The sequence below is a fragment of the Parasteatoda tepidariorum genome, chromosome 6 (assembly GCF_982258835.1).
Source record: "Parasteatoda tepidariorum strain Cologne lab strain chromosome 6, Ptep-v5.0, whole genome shotgun sequence".
Lineage (NCBI taxonomy): Eukaryota > Metazoa > Arthropoda > Arachnida > Araneae > Theridiidae > Parasteatoda > Parasteatoda tepidariorum.
Window position 1 is genome coordinate 100,082,325 of NC_141760.1, and position 23,686 is coordinate 100,106,010.

A 23,686-nucleotide genomic window follows, 5' to 3' on the forward strand; every position below is an offset into this window, starting at 1 on the left:
GTAAGTTCCATCACCCCTTAAAAAGATCCATTACTCTTAATACACCCAGACAATAGTTTGTCTAAAGTAAGAACTCCCCCAGTCATTCGTCTGGATCCGTGGCGGTGACTATGGTAACGAGGTATAACTATTTCAATAAGAGTTTTGGCTCAGGTCGGCGAGAGAAAGGTTATCTTCTTCTCTGGTCTATTGTGTTAGCCCTAAAGTGAAGAGAAGCTACCCTCACTTGCGCTGTTCTTGTTTCCATTGAAGCTGACGGCCTAAGACTTTGTGGCAGGAAGAGTTCTTACCGTAGACAAACTATACATTTAAGGAAATGAACAAAAAATGGCTTATCTTATTTTTATAGATTTTATTGCAAAAAGAACTTTACGGACAGGACAACATACATGACAGTTTGGCATTCAAATTATACATTTAAAACGAACAAATATTTATTCTCTCAGTGAAGTCGTTTGTTAGGAACTCCAACAACGCACACCCTTGCTGACCACAGGGCATCAGCAAGTTTTTTACGAAAGTCTGGATCTGTATTGTAGGAATGTTTGTAGCCCTTGCTGCAAATTCTCTCTTTTGTAGTCTTCAAGCAGTCAAAAAATGCCTGTAAAGAAAGAATTAATGACCCTCTGTATTAATCTCATTGATGAACCAAATGAGTGAAATAATTAATTTAGACAAAATTCAGTCATTTGACTTCAGAAGATCTAAATATAAAAAAATTAGATTTGTCATTTTAAAAAAAAATCTACTGACTCATTTAAAAAATTTGGAATAAAATAATTTATAAGGTTCCATTTGTAACAACTTCGATACGATTCAATTATTGTACAATACAACTCAAAAAATTAACCTAAAATTTAAACAAAGTTAGACGAATTACTTATTTACGGACACATAGAACATAGCTTCTTAAATAATAATTATAATTTTTGCATTATAACTTTTCACTAAACTCAGATACATGGTGCTAAAAAAATCTTCAAACTTGACGTAAAATAACTATAAAAGCAATAAACAAATGAACAGTATTTTGTTATCAGAATATATTCTTTTATATCAGAATGAACATTTTCTTAGAAATATGCAAAATTTAATACTGTTTCATTTAACAGTTTCTTTAGTTATAACAGGAGAAGCATGCTCGGTGAAAATTTTCTGGAAACAATTCTGATCTTTTCTTTTGAGTGTGAGATTTGGCAACATTGTGAGATTTGGCAATATACTTGCTTATTCGTATTTTTTAAAGTAGGCTTTCGTCTGTTTTTGTTGTTTGAAAATGGTTTTTCGCTTCTATTATATTTTTACATAAAATATACTCCTTTCTAGATGTTCAATTCACATTGTTTAAAAAATAGCGTTGCTTAATTGATGTAAGTCTTTTTACATACAATACTATCAAAATAAAAATCTTAACACCCGTAAGTTGTATTGACCTTGTCAATATTTATTTTTTAAAATTTGAAATTATACGTTAGTTAAAGTTTTTTAGTTATTGTAACGATACATTAGCGTGTATGAAACTAATTACAACCAAATATTAGTTTCATGAATACACCAAAGTGATGTAGTGTAATAAGCCTCCCCGTGATGCACCCTGGGTAACGTCAAATCTGCTACAACCTTCGTCATTATCTTCAACCTTTTCTTTAATGAAGGCATATTACAAAATTTTAATTACGACAAGAATTAATTAACCTTACTATAATTTAACTAGGCGCCCCCTGCTCGCCAACCCCCGAAAATTGCTACGCAATCTTATATGGTTTGCTTCGCAAACCGAGCTCGCTACTAACTTAGGTACATTGAAAATACACGAAATTCTAAGAATTGAAAACAATCATTCAAATCCATATAACAACATTTTTTTAAAAAAAAAAATACATCTTTTTAGTAAATGCTAATAAATAAATTTGAATTCAAATAAATGACATGTAATTCGTTAAACCTATTAGAAATGTGCTATAGTATAAAATCTTAAAGCGTAACAGCACGACTGAGAATTATTTTTCAATGAGTAACTGATAACAATAATAAAACAAATAAATTCGTGATATAAATCAAAAATCGTCAAATAAATTCGTAATATATAAATTCGTGAAAAAAAAGAGCTTTCGACAAAATACTAAAATAGAGATCTATCGACAAAGACTACTCACTTCTGCCTAGCTTAAGGTTATTTCAGTTTTCGTTTTTAAACGCGCTATATGTTGAGCCACCTCAGCTAGATTTGGCATGTGACATTTTTAGCGGCAGTTATTGGTCGATTTTCTAACGTTGCTATTCGGGGTGTTATAATGAGGCTTTTTTTGTCGCCGTGTAAGAGAAATATATATATATAGAGAGAGATTGGTGCTAAATTGCAGGAAAAATTTTTTTTCACTCTTGAGTTGCATTGGTCTTGACCAGGTCTTTTTGTCAGCGTTGATTACCCTTTTATCGAAAAAGAAATAGATAAATCAACAGAAATGATTAGTTTTTCAGATATTTTACATTACACATAAAATAGCGTCAAAAGAAAATTACAAAATCTAAACTGTTTTTAGATAATGTATTATTGGAAATTCCTATATTTCAGCAATCTTATTTCGCAATTTTTGACTCCGAAAAAACAAAGGAAGAAATAAAAAAACATGCATTTCATTAAGACGTGTCTTATAACAAAATAAATAAATAAAAATACTACTTACAGTTCTGACACCACAAATTGTCCTGTATGCAACAACATCATCATTTATGTATGAAAGAATCTTATGAGCTCTCAGAAATGTTTGGCCACATTTATGTAAGGCAGCTATTTGGCACTCTTCTGAAAAACACATAAACAATCACTAGATTAAAAAAAAAAGTATTACAATACAGTATATTGTAAAATATACGGCCAAAAGTGATTTATTCTACATAGAATAAAAATTATTAAAACTACATTTTTTGAAGAAAAAAAAAAGACTAAAAAGGAGAATATAATTATTGGTTTTTATTTTTGTCAAAAAACACGAACCTACTGCGTATCACTTTCGAGAGTCGTGAAAGGAATTTTCAGCGGTGATAAAAGTTCATAACGAAAGTGATACGCCGCGTATTTTTCGTGCTACGCTTGATAAAAATAAATTTATTTTCCCCTTTTCAGTCCCTTTGTCTCCTTTGTGTTATTTCCGACGATGATATCCAGATAAGTATTAAGAGCTATAGCTAGTCGGAAAGTGATGGATATTTTGATTGCATGATTCCTTCGACATAGACACGAACGCAGTGAAAATTACAGACATTAGGATAAAAAAAGAAGTAGTTTCCGTTTTAAAATTTTCAGTTAGCGGTGCTGGAATGTCGACTTAGAAATATCACCACAAAGTTATCCTATTTCTCGAAATACAATAATGCATGATTATATTTTATAATTACAAATTCGATATATGATGCACATGAATAGTTTGGTTATAAATTAGCATCCATGAAAATATTCAAAAACTTTATTGTTTACCAATCTTGCACTTCTAACCTATCTCCATCTTGTCATTAACAAGGTAAGAATAATAATTGTAAAATAAATAGATAAACTGTACAATGCACTGAAATGCCTTTATTTCGCATATAATCAAAAAATTACAGGGCATTTAAAAAATTTTTTTTTATTTTAGTAGGTTAATTTTGGCGGGATATCTTACCAAAAAACTTTTTTTCACTGCTTTCGATATTTTGATTTTTAATAAAGCAAAATGTTACTTCTTTTCAAATTTCAACTAAATCGGTCGTACAGGTAATTAACCTAGGGTTCCCATGCAATTTCAGAAAAAAGAGCTACCCTGACATGGTATATCAATGAAAATTTTGATCAGGCAATCTTCAATGAAAAGCCAGACCATATTTTATCTATACCATGCACTATTTCATCAACAAAAAAAAAAACTTTTATTTGAGCAAAACAAAATTATGTGAACAAAACAAAAATATATAGATAATTGAATGAGGATGGGTAACTAAAATGTAAAAAATAACTGTAATAGAATAAATAATCATTAACTATCGAATTATTTAACTCTGATTACTGTAATTGACAACTCTAAAACTGTTTATTTTCCAGGAATGATATAGGAATTTTTCACTATTTTGTAAGAAATTGCAAATTTTCCCTGATTACTCCCTGCTTTTTAGAGTCAAAATTAAATTCCCTGACAATTCCAGGTTTTCACTGACCCGTGGGATCCCATTGTATACTCATGATTAGAGTTTAAAAATACGTTTTCAAGAGAACTGAAAAAAAAAGAGAAAACAATTCTATTTTTGTTACACCTAAAGCAAAAAAAAAAAAAGCTGAATAACGGACACACGCAAACTATCAAGAACTTTTTTCAAATAAAAGCAAACATATTTAATAAAAACTTTGCGTCAAAGGATTAAATGATGTAGTTATTAACTTACCACCTTCATCATTCTCTTCATCTGTTAGAAGATTGTGTATGTCTTTTAATTTAAAATATTTATAAAAATCACCAAAATCTTCTGACCTACAAAAAAAGAAGAAAAAAATTGTTTTTAGCGAATGTGTTATTCAGATTATTATGTACTCGAAGAAAATAAATTCAGTAAGAAATTTTCAATCGTTTGAACTATTGCATCGTTTAAATTGACTGTAACTTCAATGCAGTACTAAAACAAGACGTTATCTTTTATTATTATTCTTTATTTATTATTCGTTATCTTTTATTTTATTTATTCCTTTTTTTAATTAATTAATTTATTTATTTATTTGCATTTGATTACGCGATACCGTGTCTCAATTTAATCTTAAATACGTTTCAATTTAACACTTTAATTTAAGACCGTTCAAAAATTAAGTAAGCATTTTTTTTTTTTTTTTTGTCATCCGATCTCCCCGTATCATTACAAATAAGCATGTTTCAAAACCCCGCCCATGCTTATTACGCTTGACTATATTTTGTCAAATTTTAAAGCTCATTGAAGAAATATTTTTCGTGCTTTTTTTTTCCCCCAAATTTACTTCTAATATTTCCAATTTAAAATTTTTTCAAAGGTATTTTCGTTCTTTTCTTTTTCGTGCATTAAAAAAAAAAATCGAAAGTAAGAGGATTTTAAGGCATTACGTAATTATTGCACCTATCCTTCTTTTTCCTTGTCAAGAAAACCACAAAGCCTCTAACTACTTTAAGTTCTAACGTAATATTTAAATAGACTCTTGCAGCTAATTGGCACGTATTATGTTTCCCAAATACCGATTTTTAGCTTCTTTTTTCTTTCCAGATCGTTTTGTTAGCTCGGATCACTTCGCTCATTTTCCATTAGGTAAAAAAAAATCTGGAAAAAAAAGGAAATATAATCTATTTAATTACTTTCTAACCTTTTTAAAATTTAAACTAAGTGAGATATCTTGCTTTATTTTAGGCGCATAAGTAAATAACTGCTACCGAAAAATAAATAAATAAAAATCAATTCTTTTGCTAATTATTTTCATTGAACAAAAATATCCGGAAAGAAAAAAAACCAGTATTGACTTAAATAATACACAAACGAATGACCACGTGAATAATATTTTCACATTAGAATTTTGCGTAAAAATTTCTCTAAAAATATGCAAATTTTCATATTCTCTCCTCCAATAATTTTCGTGTTATGTGTGTAAGAAGTGCACTCAATTTTCTAAAACAGAGTAGTTTTATTTTATAACCATTGCAATTTTTTGGGTTTATGACTGCTGATGTTCAACTCCGTAGCCTTGCAACTTTGAACCCAATCCAGAACACAAGGGAACTCTTGGATCAAGTATTAGGAGAAATTTGCTTTCGTGGGGGACTTTTTGATGGAACTAACCCGCATTTGCGGTACATGGAGAGGAAAAACCCGAAAACCTCCCACGGTTAGACTGACGGCAAGGGGACTCTAACCCATGATCCGTCTGCCACTGAGGATATTTTGCGCCAGCACTGTGGTCGGCGCAAAAAGCAGAAACTAGGCAAAAACATTTCTTTAAGAGATATTTTAGTCAAAAATTGTTTTCATAAGTTCACACACATAAGATATCACGTGGTATACTCACTTGGCTAACTCGTTTTTGGCGGATTTGTTATGGTGAATCCTTCTTCCATATAAGGGCACAATCAAAAGCAAAAAGAAAATGGCCACACTCGGATAAGTGTAGCCTCGCAGCCTCATAATATCGCCAACCTTATCTGGAAAAGAAAAATATATATATTGTATAATTTTCGCTGAGCTAAAACTTAAATATAAATTAAATTTAGTATATTTAGTATTATTTAGCATACATTTAGTAAACTTAGTTAAACTTAGTATTTAGTTAAATTAGGGTGTCTTTTATAACTACCCTTAATATTTAGAATTCTTGTAAAAAGTGAAGAGCATACATAGGGATCTCAAACTAATATTTAAGCGAGAAAATTAAACGCTTTAAAATTTTAACGCCTCAATACAGAGGAAAACTGGACTGAAAGCTTTCATTCAAAAGCTGTTTAATTGCCTGAGGAAACAAAGAAGAGTTTTAAGACAATTTAATCAGGCAATCAAACTGGTTTTGTCTTCCTTCAACTTTTTCAAAAAGGATTATAAAAAAAATTCCTCCGTAACTAAATTGCAGAAATTGCTTAGTATTCCAAATTCAAATAACTCTTTCTATTTTATTTTTTCAATTCCATGAATTTAAGATAATTTCTTTATAAAAATTATTGTCATAGCTCTATTTTTTTATTGTTTGATACGAGTACAATGTTTTGCTAAAGAGTGAATTTAAAAAAGCTCAAAAGAACTAAAAAAACTGTGTAATCATTATTTAAAAGAAAAATGGCTTTTTTTAAAAATTGTACAACTTGTACAACAACTAAAGTAATATATTCATCACCAGCTTTCTCTTACTCACTTAAAAAGATCTTTTTAAAGTAAAGAAGTAATATTTATTCCTTTAAATACCTTTCGTTTAATATTCGTTTCGTTTTATCCAAATTGAATAGAAGAACAAAAAGCTGTAAATATTTTTATACTAATATCAGATGTCTAAAACAGATGCTTATTAATTATAAAGATTAATAACATTTGCTGTTTAGAATCTTAAGGAACAAAATTTATTATTATTCCTTTTTATTAGTTTCCTCATTCTATTATAAAAAAAGTATAAAGTCTTTGAAATTTTAGGATAATTTTTTAACTTTGCAAGGAGATTTCCGAATTAAAATTTCAAAAACAATCTCGAATTCAAAAATGGCGCATGAAGCAAGAAACAGAAAAGTGCAAAAACAAAAAAGAATTGTTTGATCATTAAAAAGCAATCAGAGAAAAAGGGTTACTAGTGGATGCGGAGGAGTTACTGCGGTTGAAAATTTCTGAGAAATGCTGTTTTAGATGACGCAATGCGTGACGTCATGGTGCCCCGCGGTCTACCTATTTCATCCCTGCAGCCAACAGCCGCAGATGATCCAGAGGAAAACGGAGATGTGCTGGATCCAGCATCATCATCACCATCGTCTGAAAGGAGTTTCAGTTTTCGGAGAATTGCGTTCGATAACTTTCCATGTCATTGGAAGGTTGCAGTCAACTTGATTAATTCCAAAAAACCTGTTTGTGAGAGTTATAAATAAAGAAAACTGATTTCTTGTAATGTTGCGTTCAAATTTAAATGGTTTTTGAAGTACGTGTTCATAATAATGGTTGTTATTTAGATAATGAGAGATGCGAAAAGTGGGCTGGGAGTTCTTACTCGGATATCGTATGCAATCTGCTTATTGGTGCAAAAAAAAAGTTGATTGCGTTTTTTCTTGGAAGTATTTTTCGTCCGTTTTGGAATTACATCTTACAAAAACTATTGTTTTTTAAAGACTATTCAGCAATTTAGCGAATAGTGTTACAATACACAGCCATTTTCGAAAAGGTCTTTAAAAAGATGCTAACTTTCGGAAGCCTTAAATTTTATATCAATTGATAATGACATAAGTTTCCTTAAGTGTATTAAAAACAATATCTATTTGTCATAAAAATTAAACGATAAGTACAACAAATTATATTAATGCTTATAAAGCAAATGCGTACTATACATTTCATCTTCTCTAAAAAATTAAATTATAGCTTCTTAAAAAAATTTAAATACAGCTAGGGGGAAATGAATTAAATTTTTTTTATTGCATGTACGTTGCATGCATCTTTAATGTTTTAATAAATCTTTGGGCTGCATTCATTTTGAACAAGCTTTGTTTAAATACAATTAAAAAACGAAACAACTTGAATTTACCTTAAATTTATACTTTTCAATATAATTTTACAAATTTCTTTTAAAAGTTAAAGAAATTAGTACAGAAAGCAGTTATAAAAATACGCTAGTTACATGGATTTTTTCAATAAATTTTTGGCAGCAATGTAGGAGCTACACATTGATTATTTGAAAACCGCATTTGTTCCCTTTGGCTCACGGTTGAGCACCACCCCTTATAAAAAGTATCCATTACATACAAAGCCCATTACATACATTACCCCTTATAAAAAGTACCCATTACATATTCATTACTTATTACATTACGTACAAAATATTTAAGACATTAGAAATAACATTCAAACATACAAAGCAAAAAAGTAAACAAAGATTCCTGTATAATGTATGAGCTAATTTGTCAACATACGTTGCGCAAAAAGATAAAACTTAACACCCTGAATAACTTTTGTTCTAATGATTGGATTTTCACGTACTAGAGATCAATTTTAATGGTCAAAGGGGGTGATATGAAATATGCTAATTAACTAATGCAGATTTAATTTTACGATGAGAAATCAGAAGGAAAAAAAATGTACCTTCTCTAAAATGAATTCCTGACCCTCAAAATATAGGGGTTAGTAGCAATTCTGAAAATATGATCCCAATAATTTGGTCAGGTTTAAGTTTTTCTAAGTTATATTTAGTCGATAGTCTGCACCCCTTTATGTTAATTTTACTTCTGGCGTATTTTGCCATACTTCGAGAACTTTTTAAGCGAATTGAAAGAATTTTGCGCACAATCATAAAATTTACATATCCAAAGCATGCAAAAATACTTTTTTTTAATTATTTATTATTTTATTAAATAATAGCCAAAGAAATTTTGAATAGTTAGGTATGCATATTTTTACATCAGATGAACGAAATCGGCGAATCTCGATAAAAAAGAATTTAAAAAAAAGTCAAACATCAAAAATTCAATTTTGCAGGAACTATTCGACCAATTTTTTCCAAATTTTGCATTTTGCCTCATAAAAATACATTCTTTAAGATGATAAAAAGTTCTCGAGATATGGCGAAAAGGCTCCTCTCAGGGCGAAATACGTAAAAAGTGAAATTAACATGAAGGGATCTAAACTTCTGACCAAACTATTGGGACCATATTTACCAGATTGTGTGATTGTGTCAACCCTCTCTATTTTAGGGGTCAGGTATAATAATCCGTCGAAAAAAGGTAAGTTTCTGCAGAGAATGCCTGATTTCGTAACTTGAAACACCCTCTGCACAAATTATCATTGAAGTTACCCTTCGAACCATAGAGATTGAGTCCCAGTACGTGAAAATCCGATCATTAAATTTAAAGTTATTTAAGGTGTTTCCTTTATATATTTATTTAAAATTATTATTATTATTATTTTACAGTTACTGTTGTCAGTTGAAGTTCTGAAACAAATTTGATGTGTCGAATGATTTGAGACAGAAAGTTTTGAAAATTAAATTCGATACAAATGATCTCATACGTACAACAAAGCAACCCTAATAAAGGTTTAATTCAAAATCACTTCAATTCAAAGTGAGTTTCAAGGTTGTAATGATTGAAATCAGTTGATTTAAATCACTAATTTAAAACAATATTTAAATCGCTAATTCAAATAAATAATGGCTGCTGTTTAAGTTGAAAAAATGAATTATTCAATTAAATTTAGCTTCCATAAAATGATTTAATTTAAATGATTAGAAATAAATGGATGTTGTGAATTTGTATCCTTATATCCGAAATGATGCATCGAAAACATTACAAATTGATCCTTTACGAGCAACAAATATTTTATTTTTATTCATTATTAGTCAAAAATTCGAAACATGTTTTTAATGTGGTTAAATTCACGTGAATTAAGGTACTCAACTAAACAGAAAGGTTGTTACACCCCAAAACCACAGGATTGGTGTGATTTTGACATATGTCTTTGCAAAATAAAATGCCGGTATTATCACCGTGATTAAGCTGCAATCAAGAAACCACAAAACAAGACACCATTTAGGTCAATAGTCGTACAAGATGGGGGTTTCCCTTTGCGGTTTGAGAAAAAAGGATTAGACTTTACGTCTAGCAACAAATATTTCTAAAATATAATTTAGCTACTATTATTTCATTATTTTTATTTATTTTTCTTTGATTGTAAGTATCAGGCACATTCGATGAAAAATTAAAATTGATTTTTGTTACTTTTCCAAATAATTATTTGTAATAAAGGTTAAAATAAATGATTTTTAAAGGTTAAAAAATTCTCCATGTTAAAACATAATAATTATATAATTATAAAAAGAATTATTATGGTAGTAATATTTTACATTAAGTTTACCTTTAAATTACTTGCTTAGTTGGTAGTTGGACAGGTAAATTTACACAAAGGTTGTTGACACAATTATTTTGTGAAAATTTATCAAAGTACTCTAATTTGAGCAAACAATAAGATAATAGTTTACTTTCACTTTAATGTTTTATTCATTTATTTATTTGTTTATTTAGTTATTTATACGAATAAAACGAAATGATTTTGGTGTGTGACTTTGACAAGCCCTTTAGACTCATGGGTTTAATATAGCTGAGGCTATATTGAAATGAATTAGAAACAACAACATAAACGACATAAAAGGAATTATTTTGTTGATAAAAGGGTCATCATGAGTTTGAAGGAATTTACATATATTTACAAGATAGTAATACGCCTTGTCAGATTAAAATATGGTAATATAATTTTGAAACAATAAATGCTGAAATAAAATTTTGAAAAACTAGAATATAGTTACATGATTTTGAAATTATAAAATATGGCAATACGAATTTGAAATATTTTAACATAATAGTAAAACGATTCTAAATACCACTTTTTATTAGCATGATGTTAAGTCAACGGGTCAATCAACTATCAGCAATCGAAGAAAATAAATAAATTTAAAAATAAAGAGCGAATGAATGGTAAAATGATTGATTTTAGTAATACATACTACGAAATAGTTGGCTAATAAAATTATGAATGTTTAAGAAACATAATACGACATGCTACAAATAACGTATTATAGTTTACAAACATTAATTTATTTTCACGCATTCTAATTCTTTGTGCGTTTATTACTTTATATTATGGTGTGATGAAGTTCTTAATGTTTTTAAAGAAGAAAATAAAATTTAATGACAGACCATCAAATTCAAAAAATGTTTTGATATATGCTGCAAAGCAACGATTAAGAATAATTGTCTATAGTATTTCAGCACTTAAGTATTTGAACTATACTCGTTTATACGCATTATCTATTTATTAAAAAAATATAATTTAATTAGTTTTCAAAATTTGACAAATTTACAAACTATTCTATCAAAAATATTTGCTACCCAAATCGCTTTCATGTCCCTTATTCTATAGAATGATGATAATAATAATGTTTTAAAACAAACTAAGCACTATTTTTTTAAGCAAACGATTTTATAAAAGTGTCATCCTTTAAGTTACTTTCGCAATTTAATTTTTTTTTTATCACATGAAATTAGACAAGTATTTTCATTACTATATTATATTTTAACTTTTATATGAAATAAGAACTAATTTTATTAACCTATCAAATTAGAAAATTATTATCTTAATCGTTCTTAATTCCGAAGTTAAGTTTTACTACACTTCGTGAAGAATATTCTCGTTCTGAAGCATTTCCATCCAATTATATGGCCGATTAATTTTGTAAACGGGTATTTCGTAAATTTAAGTAAACGGGAGTTAAAAATAGGAAACACATGGTTTAGCAGAATTGTAACTTTATTTAAAATGTACGTTCGGAATGAAAATAAATGGACATAGCGTGACAAATATAAATAAACACTTGTTTCACAACAAGAAACTATGCAATTTTATCTGATATGCGTATCTTAACAAATAGAATGAAAAACAAAGCCAAGTTTTACCAGGAGAAAAAAACGAAAAAAATCTTTCCCGCCAGTTTCACTTTCAAACGATTATTGAATTGCAACTAAACTCAGCAAGAATGAAATTTCTTCTTCTCTCTCTTTTTTTTAAATTTTGAACTAAGCTATTTCATCTACCTTGCATCATATTTGTTACTGGTAGAAGTTATTGAAAAAAAAAAAAGAGAGAAAGAATCAGCTCTTGTTTGTGGAGAAATTTGCGGCGGCTATATAATTTCGAAACAATAGATTGTTACGGGAAAGGCTCAAATGCGCAGCAACAAAACTCTAATTAATGATCTGTCACAGCGCGCATTCTAGTGATTTGTCACTTTCATATTCTTAAACATGGGGAAGCATTTTTTATAAAACAGGTAATGAAAGAGAAAGATATATTGCCTTGTTTCCTGTTTTATTGTTTCTTTTTTCCCTAGAGTATAAATTTCACAAATAGATTTATTTCATCTTCCTCACAAACACCAGTTGTGTACCCAATTAATTAGATTGAACAATTGTTTTAGACATTTCATTTATTTACTTTAATTTACAGTTTAATAAGGTCCTTTTTTTATGAGAGAGAAAAACACTACAATAATATATATTTTTTGTACTGAACTATCATTTTGAACATTTATTTTTTTAACATTAATACAGAGTTTGATAATGTCCTCGACTTAGTATTTTGTGAACTTACAGCACCAAATACGTAAAAAATTGAAAAATAAAGCATCAGGTACTGATCGTTCTAAATGTTAGTTTGTTAACTGATTATTGAGTCATGTAGTTGAATATAGAATTTAATAACATTAAAGCTGGAAACGGATATACTGCATCAAATACAAAAGTAATTAGCAATGTTGCAAAATCAAACAGTATTTCTAACTAAATCTGAAGCAAACATTAAACACAAATCAAAATAAATGAACACAAAAAAGGTGTTTAACAAAAGGTGAAGTCGCACTAAGAAGAAAAAAAAGTATGATCAAAACTTGCAAGAATATATTAAACTACCTTGTTTCTGGCTTCATGGGAACACCAAAAATCTCGGAAAATTTTATCGAAGTGCCTTAATTTAAATTAACAATTTGGTAAAATTGATTGTAAAATTAACAATAAAATATATTATACTACGTGAAAAAAAATTGGTAAAAGAGGTAAAATTTGGTTATTTTATCATGATACCTTACAGCATGGCATGAAATCCATTTATTCGGGAAAATTTACTCTTCAGTCTTGAAATTATTACTAAATGTGTGATAATAAGAGCTGTATAATGGAAAGCAGATTTTTCGGTAAACCGAGACCATGTTAACTGAAAGAATACCAAATAAATGGCTTAAATACCATACATTTTAGTTTTGTTAACAAAAAACTATGTTCTGTCGTTTGTGATCGTTCCTTTCATATTGATGTTTACATAAAACATGCGTATATGATACTTAATAAGAATATTTATACTCAAATGATATTACTACATATACTATTTACTACATATACCTTTTACATGCATGTATTCCGAAATATATAGATAATTGAGTAATTATCAAGGATTGATTCCAGTTATTTGTAACAGTTATAGGACTTTCGTATTATGGGATTTATTGCTTGTTCTATTTTAAGATCATTCTATACTCGCGAATCACCATAGAACTCTCCACGCGATTCAAACAGCAACCCGAGCTAGAAATAATCAATTTTTTCATTCCCTTCGTAAAATATTAACACAATTCTGGATTTTCCATTCGTGTCTCGTTCTAATATAGATTGATTCTATAAATAAAGTAATTCCAGGTTTCCCGCTCAATCTCAGAAATGAAATTACCCGTCTCTTTCATTTTTTGCAGGAAAATTCTGGACAGCATTTTTTCGATACACGCTAATATTTCTTCAGAAATATAACTTATTTTTTATTTTATAAGCTACAAAGTTTACTGCTTAATAGAAAAGTATACGTTAAAGGATTTCTTTTCATTTTGAAAGAAACACAATTTTAATTAAGCAAGTTTATAATCTTTAAACAAAAACAATATTTTGCGCATCTCACATAGGCGACATATATCTTGCTTGCGTTAAAATTATAATGTTTCAAAAGTTATTAATATAGAAAACTAATATTTAAGCTAGGGAAAAAATTAAAATGCTATCGAAGTTTAACAAATCACGACTGAGTAAGGCGGAATGAAAAAATCAAAATCTATTTGATTACCGGAGAAAACAAATTGGAATTTCACTAGTAATGAATCAAATTTCTATAATGCTTTTGTTTGTCACTCTCATAATATTAATTCTTGATCCCTTTAAATGCATATACTTTTGTAACTTCATTTTTTACAAGCACTTTAAATATATTTGTTAAGAAACGTGATCAGAGAAAACATTGAGAAAGACATAAATACAAAAATCTCAGTTTTTAAAATAAATTATTGCCAGCATATTGAACAGACAATGGGGTTTCATTTAAGAAAAAATTGAAATGAAAAATTATTTAAAAAATATTTTGAAAATTTTTTTTAGTTTGATTAGATCTAAGAAAATTGAACTTTTTACACTTGGATTTTTACAAGAAATAATTGAAGCAGATGTTGGATTTATTTACTTAGAACCTCCCTGGGATTTTAACATAATTTAAAACACTTTACAGTAATTTTAAAGAATGGTTATTTTCCATATTTGCCACCAATTTTTCTGAGATTTTGTCCTAAAAAATCGAAACACTTTACAGTAATTTTAAAGAATGGTTATTTTAAAGGCTTGACACCAGTTTTTTCGAGATTTTGTCATAAAAAATACAATATTCCCTGATTTTTCAAAATCGACCAAAAATTCCTGACATCGTATCAGCCATGTTTAACATACGAAAAATTATTTGTATGAAATATTAATAGTATCTCAGGGGAATGTTGTAAAGATGAAAAAGATTAAAAGAGTAAAAAGTTTCAAGGCAGTTTTTTTTAACCCACATAAAACCACAAAACTGTAAAATTAAATTAGAGAAGTGTAAAAGATTAAATTAGAGAAGAAACCGAAGAAATTAGAGAAGAAACCGAGATGTAAATTTCTGGAATAGCTAAACACGTACAAGGATAAAAATTTAGAATTTTTTTTTCATCTGGTAAAAAAAAAAAAACTTCGGATTCATTGCAATAAACCGCATGCTTGCATTACTATGTTGAACAGGTAAGTAAACACATCACATTGCGGTTGAACTTCCAAGAATTTTATCCAAAGAAATGTTTGTAAAGAATGCAAACGATAACTAAACAAAGATAGCTTTATTGTTCACACCTATCCTATTTTTAAAATAGTTTGCAAAAGATTTATTGAAAAGAAAACGATACCGACAAAGTTAAGCAAAGCAGGAAACGCGCAGCAGCAGGTCCATTCTAACTTATCTTTTCGATCAAGGAGCATTTTTATTCTATTTTCTCAGAAAAGCTTGAAATTCTTCATGGTGAAATCGCGATTGTATCGGTTTCTAAATGCCAATCAAATAGAAAGGGAAAATACCGTGTCACCCCTCACAGCCATATAATCATTTTCTGACTTGTCAACAATGTGGAGTAAAAGAAAGGTTTCAAGAAGATAAATTTTTTCCTTCTCCCTCCTTTTTGGCATGCTTTCTCGTCTTTTAAAAGAAGTAGCAATAGCATTTCCTTGAAAGAAGAAAAAAATTTCTCAGAAAGCTTCACTATTTACTAAACTGCCCAACACTGCCTAGATTTTGAAAAATAACTTTCTTCTGAGACTGTTGGAGTAACTAATGTTTTTTCTTAATTTGTTAACGAAAGAAAAAATATATTTAGCCTTTAAGTATAAGTACTATGCGCAAAAGGAGAAAAATAAAAAAGGATAACTCAGAATAACTAATGATCGGATCTTCACATTCTAGGACTCAATCTTAAAGGCTCGAGGGTGTGATCTCAAACATGCACAAATCAGACACAAAGAAACTCACTAATTAATTCTTTTTAAATTCAATTTCTCAGGAACTATTCAACCGATTTTGCTCAAATTTTAAATTTTGACTCGTGAAATTATGTTCTTTAAAAAGATGCATGTCAAAATTTTTTAGACTATTATTAAATAAAATAATAACAAATAATTACTTTTTGCAAGGAATTATATTTCGATAAGCACATTTTATAATTGTGTGCAAAAAATTTTCAATTTGCTTAAAAAGTTCTTGAGATATAGCGAAATACGCAAAAAGTAAAATTAACATTAAGGGGTCCAAACTTTGGAGTGCTCTCCTGACCAAACTATTGGGATCATATTTCCCAGATTGCAGCCACCCCTTACATTTTGGGGGTCATAAGTCTGAATCTGTCAACAAAAAAAAGGGGGGTATGATTTACACTTTTCTGTTTGGTTTCATAATCTAAAATATCGTCTGCACTTATTATTTAGAATATTTGAGGTCACTCCCCCGTTTGAGTCCTAGAACGTGAAGATCGGATCACTAGATTAAAAGTTATTCAGGGTGGTCCTTTCTTTTTAGTGCACTGTACATCCCAATTGTTCTTTATTATGAGATAGTTTCAAACCTACTGTTCCAAAAATATAAATATTGTATTTAAAGCGGTTTGTTTGCTCCAATAAAGTGCAAAAAATCCCATCATTTTTACTCTGAATTTTTATTAAAAACCAGTGAATTTTGGTTAAATTATATAATTACAATCGATAATTTATTTATTTAGATTAAGAAATAAAATAAGTGTAGTAAAACTAGCAAGCTAGAATTTTTTTCTTTTTTCGTAAATTGTGCAATTTTGAAATCAGGTTTTAACATTCAGAGAAAATATAAAACGAATTTGTTTCTAAATTATTATCTACCCCGTTATAAAACCAGTAACAATGACTTCAATGAACGAGTAACAATGTTTCCTTTTGTATTTTTCTTAGACAAGTAGAGCAAAATCTTTTATTTCAATAAAAAAATTTACAGAACAGCAGACCACCATTATGTTAATAACTACCAGTTTTTTGAGGGCACTGCTCGGTCTAGACATCGGAATGTTAATTGAAGATTCTCGAAAGCCTAATATTCAACCTTTTGTTTTCTCCCGCCCTATTCCAGGCTGTTTATTTTTTTACTAACTTATAGCTCACTAAGTTCCGCAGAACTACAGGGCTTTTCGAAGCAATCAAAGAAATAAGGCCAAGTACACTAATAACAAAATGATGATTATCATTTGATCCATTTGATTTGGTCGACAACAACCTGATTCTAGTAAAAACGATCTCCCTAGGAAAAAAATTCCTTTTTTTTTTTGAAATTTATCAATATTTTTTTCTCCAAATTAATTGATAACTTACATTATAAAGTTAAATCGAGGTCATTAAAATAATCTTTAGCTGTAAATTGTTGAACTTTAAATAAATAAGATTTTTTTTCCTTCAACCCCTTCAGGCGGAATTTTTACTAAGCATATTTTTTTTTCGCTTTTCTTAATTGTTTTCTATTAATTAGGTCAAAAAAATTATCTGTAACATTTTGATATTATGAAATATAGCATGAAACACGTGGGTGTCTTTTCTGCGTTAAAGGTAAAATCTTCTTTCAAAACACGGCTCACTTCCAAACAATAATTTTTCAAAATAGCCCCTTTTTTCAGTTATTTAGATTTGAAAGAAACAGTTATTTCATCATTGAAATTTCTTCTATTTACAAAATCAGTTGATAAATTTTCGAACATGAATGGAAAAAAAATTTTTTTACAAACTACTTTTTTTGAATTTTATATTTTAATACATACACAATACCAATAATCTGAAATTTTTTTTTAATAATTATTACTTTTTTTATAATTAAAAAATACAAAAAAGCATATTTTTATATATATATTATTTATCTTTCAAAATATGCTTGCAATTAGAACGTCAAATACATATACACACACAAAGCACTGCTGTCCCCTTATCGTTAATGGTTTTAAAAAAATAGTCTCATTTTTTTAAACACTTTCTGTTGATTACATTTCATATAAAACTATCAAATTCTTAAATATAATTTAAAAAATAAATTAACTACATATGAATTATAGTGATTATTCAAAGAAATTTACTAGGTCTTTAAAGGAAATTTAAACTACTGGGGGATAATAAAATGTGTATTAGTATTGAATCGCGTTTAAATAGGATACCTAATTTTTGTTTACAATTTGTAAGGGTAAATAAGGAAATAAATTTCTATACAAAATTTTTTTATAATTTCAAGTGCAGAGGTTTTTACCCAGAGAAAATTTTGTAGAGAACTTTATTTTCTTATACTTGTTAACTTCCCTGCTGAATTATCATAACCTCGTTAATAAAGCTGAATGATGTTAATTTATGATTGAACATGTACATTTTAAATAAATATTCATTCTAAAAGATGTTCTAATTTTTTAACTGAAGTTATTTTTAAAACGAATAGCTGTTTCACATCGGAATCAGAAACCAAACATTTTTTTTTATTCAGTTTTTAATTATCAGCTGTTTTATGGAAGCTTAGAAAGATTGATAAAGACAACACCACACACGCCCATGAAGGACGTCTGTGACAAATTAAAATAAATGCATTTTGCCACGCACATTTTCGTGACTAATTTGTAGGATTGTATTAACAGATAGATGATACCAGCGAAAGTTCTATCGATATCTGTAACATAATCCACTTGTTTTAATTAAATGCAAATCGGCTTATGATTTAAAAATTAAACGTTGTAAAGTCCCATTTTCATTGTTCATTTTTAAATAAATTTACGATCATTTCAAGTAAAATGCAAGGTATTTTGAGATTATATAATTAGAGTGCTTATAAAAAGAAAAGCTAAAATAGTTAACAAAATAGAGATCGAGAAGAAATATTTAAGAGAAACACAAGCAAAACGCTATCGAAATTTGATGAATTACTAGTGAGAAAAGCGAGATGAAAAACTTAAAAACCACTTTGCTCGCCAGATGAAACTCAGGAGTATTTCAATTAATCATCCATCAATTCGTTTTTGTTTTCTCTTCCAATCAAATACAATAAATAAGACTTTTTCAGGCAATTAAAAACTTTTTTCTTTCAATCCTATCTTTCTCAGTACTGATTTGTTAAACTTTGATAGCATTCTTATTTTCTTCCAGATTTAAATATTAGTTTTTGACCCATTAATGTGAGTACTTTTTTTTTCTTTTTTTTTTTGATCAGAAATTCTGAAAATAAATAATGAGGGTGAGACCATTAAAAAATACAATGTACTACATGGCTCATATATGCATGCAAAATTTTACATATATTAAAAGCTGACTGGTGACATTGAAACTACTTTTCAAAAAAAAGAAAGAAAGAAAAAACTGTCTTTTTTTATTAAAGAATACTTAGTAATACTTTGGTGTAGGGTGAATTTTTTTCTTTAATAGTCTAAAATATCGAGTCGTGATGTTTAAAATAACCTTACGTAATTCACATGTCGGGATATAGCATTTCAATTATAGAAGTGTTTCGCCATTTCAGCTATTCTGTTACAAATTATTCTTCTATTTTTGGAGTTCACAGTAACTTTGCTCCTCAATTTCTCTATTGAATGCTTTACACTTTCGTTAGTATACTTTAATTTTGTCAGTTGACATTACTTTTTCGAATTTAATCCATTTGTTTTTTGAAAATTAACTGTTTTATTGACGGCAGATGCACTTCCATGTTTTATAATTATGACAATGTTCTAAAAAGACTTTTTTTTTTTTAATGTTTACCGCATGTCTGACCTTATGCATCAAAATTTTAAATGTTTTTTAAAAATGATTCTTGTATTAACAGTTCATTAATTTTGGAGCATCGATTGAAATAAAGTATCTTCTATCGTCCTAAATTAGAAGAGATTAATCATTTCATTTTAATATTTTTTCATATTTTGTTGCTCTATTATAATATTAAAAGTTTTGAACTCCACTATATTCATTCATAAGGGAGTTTCTTATTAATGATAAATTGATTATCATTAATTTTTGATTAGAGGGAAAATTCTCATTTCCACGTTTGTGTATGTTTGAGTGAAAACGTACACTGAAATAAAACGTATGGTCGAAACTACCCGAATATAGTAAAATTTACTACGTTTCTGGCTTTACAGAAATACCAAAAAGCTCAGGAATTTTTATAGCAGTGCTACGGTTATGAACTGGTTAAATTAACCATAAAATATAGTGCTATAATATGAGATAAAATTTAGTAAAGCCCTTAGAGCATGGCAGAAAAACCATATATTCGGTAAAATTTACTTTTCATTTTTATGTTTTTTACTTAAAGTTCGGCAAAAAGAACTATAATTTTGAAAACAAAAATACTATTATTTTTTTGTTATGTTCTGATAATTTTAATGCAAGGCTTTGAAATATTTCATAACACTTGTTTATTTTGATGCATTATTGCTATTTTTTTCGGATAATATAGAAACTATTACAAAAACGCTTCCTTTATAATTGCTTACTAAAGCGGGATTTTCCTTTTCCAATCTTAAAAAGATTGAATTATAATTTATTTTTTAATTATTCAACAGCAATTGTTTGAAAACAGTGTAAATTCTAATAGCTAATTTTGAAATATCCATTTAAAAAATATTAAAAAAATGCATAATTTATTATATGCAATTTATTATATCACAATATGCACTAACTGACAAGTTTTAAATAGTTTTAAAAAAACAATATTTAAGTAGTTTATTTCATTTCAAAATTCCTAAACGTCTCTTTGACCAGTTACTAGTTTAAGTAAGACAACAATATGACCCCCATTTATGCACATTATAATATACGACCTTTTGCATTTTCCTTATTTAAAACATGCATACATTCTTCACACAAAAAAAGAAGAAAAATTGAAAATTTATAAATCGATGCAAGTTATAAAAAACTTTTTCAAAAATTTTCACATTATCAAATACACATGCTTTACATAAACATTATATACTAACAAAACAAAAGATATTATTATGGATTAATTGCATTGAGTATCTTCAAAATAGCTTTATTACAATAATTACAGTTATCTGTGAAACTATTATTAAAATTAAAAAATATCTGAGATTTATAAAATTATCTTTTAAAAGTGATTATTGATAATGCTATGATTTGTAATATATTAAATGACCAATAAACTATAACTGATATTATCTCAGGCAGTTGTAGATCAACTTTTTAAAAGATGTTTACATTTAAGAGAATTATAAAGTTCAGATAAATAATTTTTTTATTTTAAAAAATTTAGACAAAAACATTAAATAACATTTTTATTAACAGCATTTGGAGTAATAATTTACTTTTATCAATTTTAAATATTCTATTCTTTAAATTTTATATTCATTAATCGATGAAAAAACTAATCATATTTGCAGAATTTATTGATTTTTCTTTAATAATAATCATAAGTTTTAGAATATCACTTACCTAAACTTGCTTCAGAAAAAAAAATTGGAACAATTTATTTAATTCCCTTAATAAATCAGAATAATAAAATCCAAATATCTTTAAAATAATGTAGTTATTTACATTCTTTATCTAGGAGCTCACGGAACTGCTCCCCGTTATCAACCACATAAAACTTACCTTTTTTCTGTTCCACTGATAAGAGGTCAAAAATGTAGAAATAAGAGGCCACACTAAATGGAGAAGGAGAAAAATAGAAAAATAAAGATCTTGGTCGATTTTTGACGTGCTTGAGCTACGACAATATGAGCGCGGTATTCTCACTGTTGGTGGTTGGCTGATAGTTCATGTGGAACTGGTTTAACTCCATATTGGCGGGTTACTGTAAAACAAAACGCCGCCAACGCCGTAGCCAAGAATGCAACAAGTAGTGCTTTATGTTTCAATATGCAGAGAAAACAATGCGATTTATTATTTGACTGGAAAATTGGAGACGGGGGGGGGGTGGAGAACCTTATTTATCAGGTTTCGTTTCATGAAAGAATTCTTAAATTGAACGCATGATGGAATTAATTACACTGTGTATGAGCGATGTGTATACAGTACAGACAAAAATTACATTACAATTTATTAAAAAAAAAAAAAAAAATGAGTAAATATTTCATTTTTGAATACAAAAGGAATGTGAATAAAATAGAGGTACTTTTCCCATATATGGCAACGTTACTTTTAAAAAGTAACGAGTAAAAGTACAAGTATTTTTTAAAAAAGTAACGAGTAAAAAGTTCTTATTTTAAAAAGTAACGAGTAAAAAGTACAAGTAAAAGTACAAGTACTAAACAAAAAAAAGTAACGATTTAAAAGTACATTTCTAGGAAATCGAAAATTCAAAGTTACCTAAAATTTTATTGAATAATATTCTTATGTTCTTTAATGTTTTTGCAAAATTGTTGTATTTTATTTAATTATTTGTAATTTTGAAAGTTATGGATATTAATTTATTTTTAAATTCGGAAGAATATTATAATATAATTTTATAATATAATCGTAAAATATAATTTTAAAATCAAATATAATTTTAATATCAAACTTTTTATGGATTTGCACGAAGAAGAAATTTTATCTATTGATTTTAATTTTTAGTTTATTATTTTTATTTATTTAAATTACCATTGATTTAAAATTGTTTTACTCTTTAGAAACGCGTTTTAAAAGCACAAACATAAACAACGCAAACACGGGGTTTCAGATAGCTTTGTGATCTTTGAGTTAGTAAAAAATAATTGAATGTGCAGAATATGTTGAACAGAAGGTATTTAAATACGAAGATACCTGCGAATGCATAGATATTGCACATTAATTTCATAAATTAAAAAAGCATAAGCATTTTTTTAATTTAATATTTTTTTTTTTTTTTTTAAGAAAGCTTACCGAGTTTTACAAAAAAGTAACGATTTCATTCGATATTTCCGTTACAAATACTTGTACTTGTACCCTAAAAAATTAACGAAAGTACAAGTAAAAGTACTAAATTTAAAAAGTAACGAAGTGCAAGTAAAAGTACGTACTTTTTACTTGTACCGGCGGTACAAGTAACGAAAGTAAAAGTACTGCCATATATGCTTATAACTTTATATTTACTATCATAGATCTTTACATACTGTTCGAATTTTATTTATGGTAACTAGGGTATCATTTCATAACTTATTTTGAGAACTGTAAAATATATTACAATGTTTAGTATTGTAAATATATAATATAAATAAATATAAATAAATATATCATATATATAAATAAATATTATAATGCATTATAATTAACGACGCCTAAGCAAACTTATGCCGTGCCTCATATTACCTGAGAGACCTAGGTCTAGGACAGACAAAATTATATAGGGGCTCTAATAGTTGGCTATTTTTTAAATCTTAAGAATTTCCGTTTAGAATTCTGCGTTAACACGAGCTGATGTTAAAGTAAGCTGAAGAAATTCTTTCAATTTATTAAAATTACCTTATGTTTTTAGGGTGTTATGTAAAGACCACCTTTAATTTATATTTTTGGAATCCTTGTCATATGAGGAATTCAAATTCTGTACTGATTAGTTGTCGCAAATTTATATTTAAGAGAGGGAAAAA

General features: G+C 28.0%; 1 protein-coding gene across 2 annotated transcripts; it reads right to left on the reverse strand.

Moving 5' to 3' along the window:
• Nucleotides 1-332: 332 nt before the first annotated feature.
• LOC107443364 (uncharacterized) lies at nucleotides 333-21,998 on the reverse strand. Of its 2 annotated transcripts, none has more exons than XM_021148123.4 (5): nucleotides 21,732-21,998; nucleotides 6,050-6,182; nucleotides 4,417-4,502; nucleotides 2,688-2,806; nucleotides 333-601 (listed from the first exon to the last, which is right to left on the reverse strand). In XM_021148123.4, the coding sequence occupies exons 2-5, from the start codon at nucleotides 6,163-6,165 to the stop codon at nucleotides 443-445; spliced, it is 480 nt and encodes a 159-aa protein (XP_021003782.1). In that variant the 5' UTR covers nucleotides 6,166-6,182; nucleotides 21,732-21,998; the 3' UTR covers nucleotides 333-442. The 2 variants fall into 2 exon arrangements, with proteins under 2 accessions (XP_021003782.1, XP_021003783.1); XM_021148124.4 differs by having other exon boundaries at nucleotides 21,573-21,747.
• Nucleotides 21,999-23,686: the final 1,688 nt, after the last annotated feature.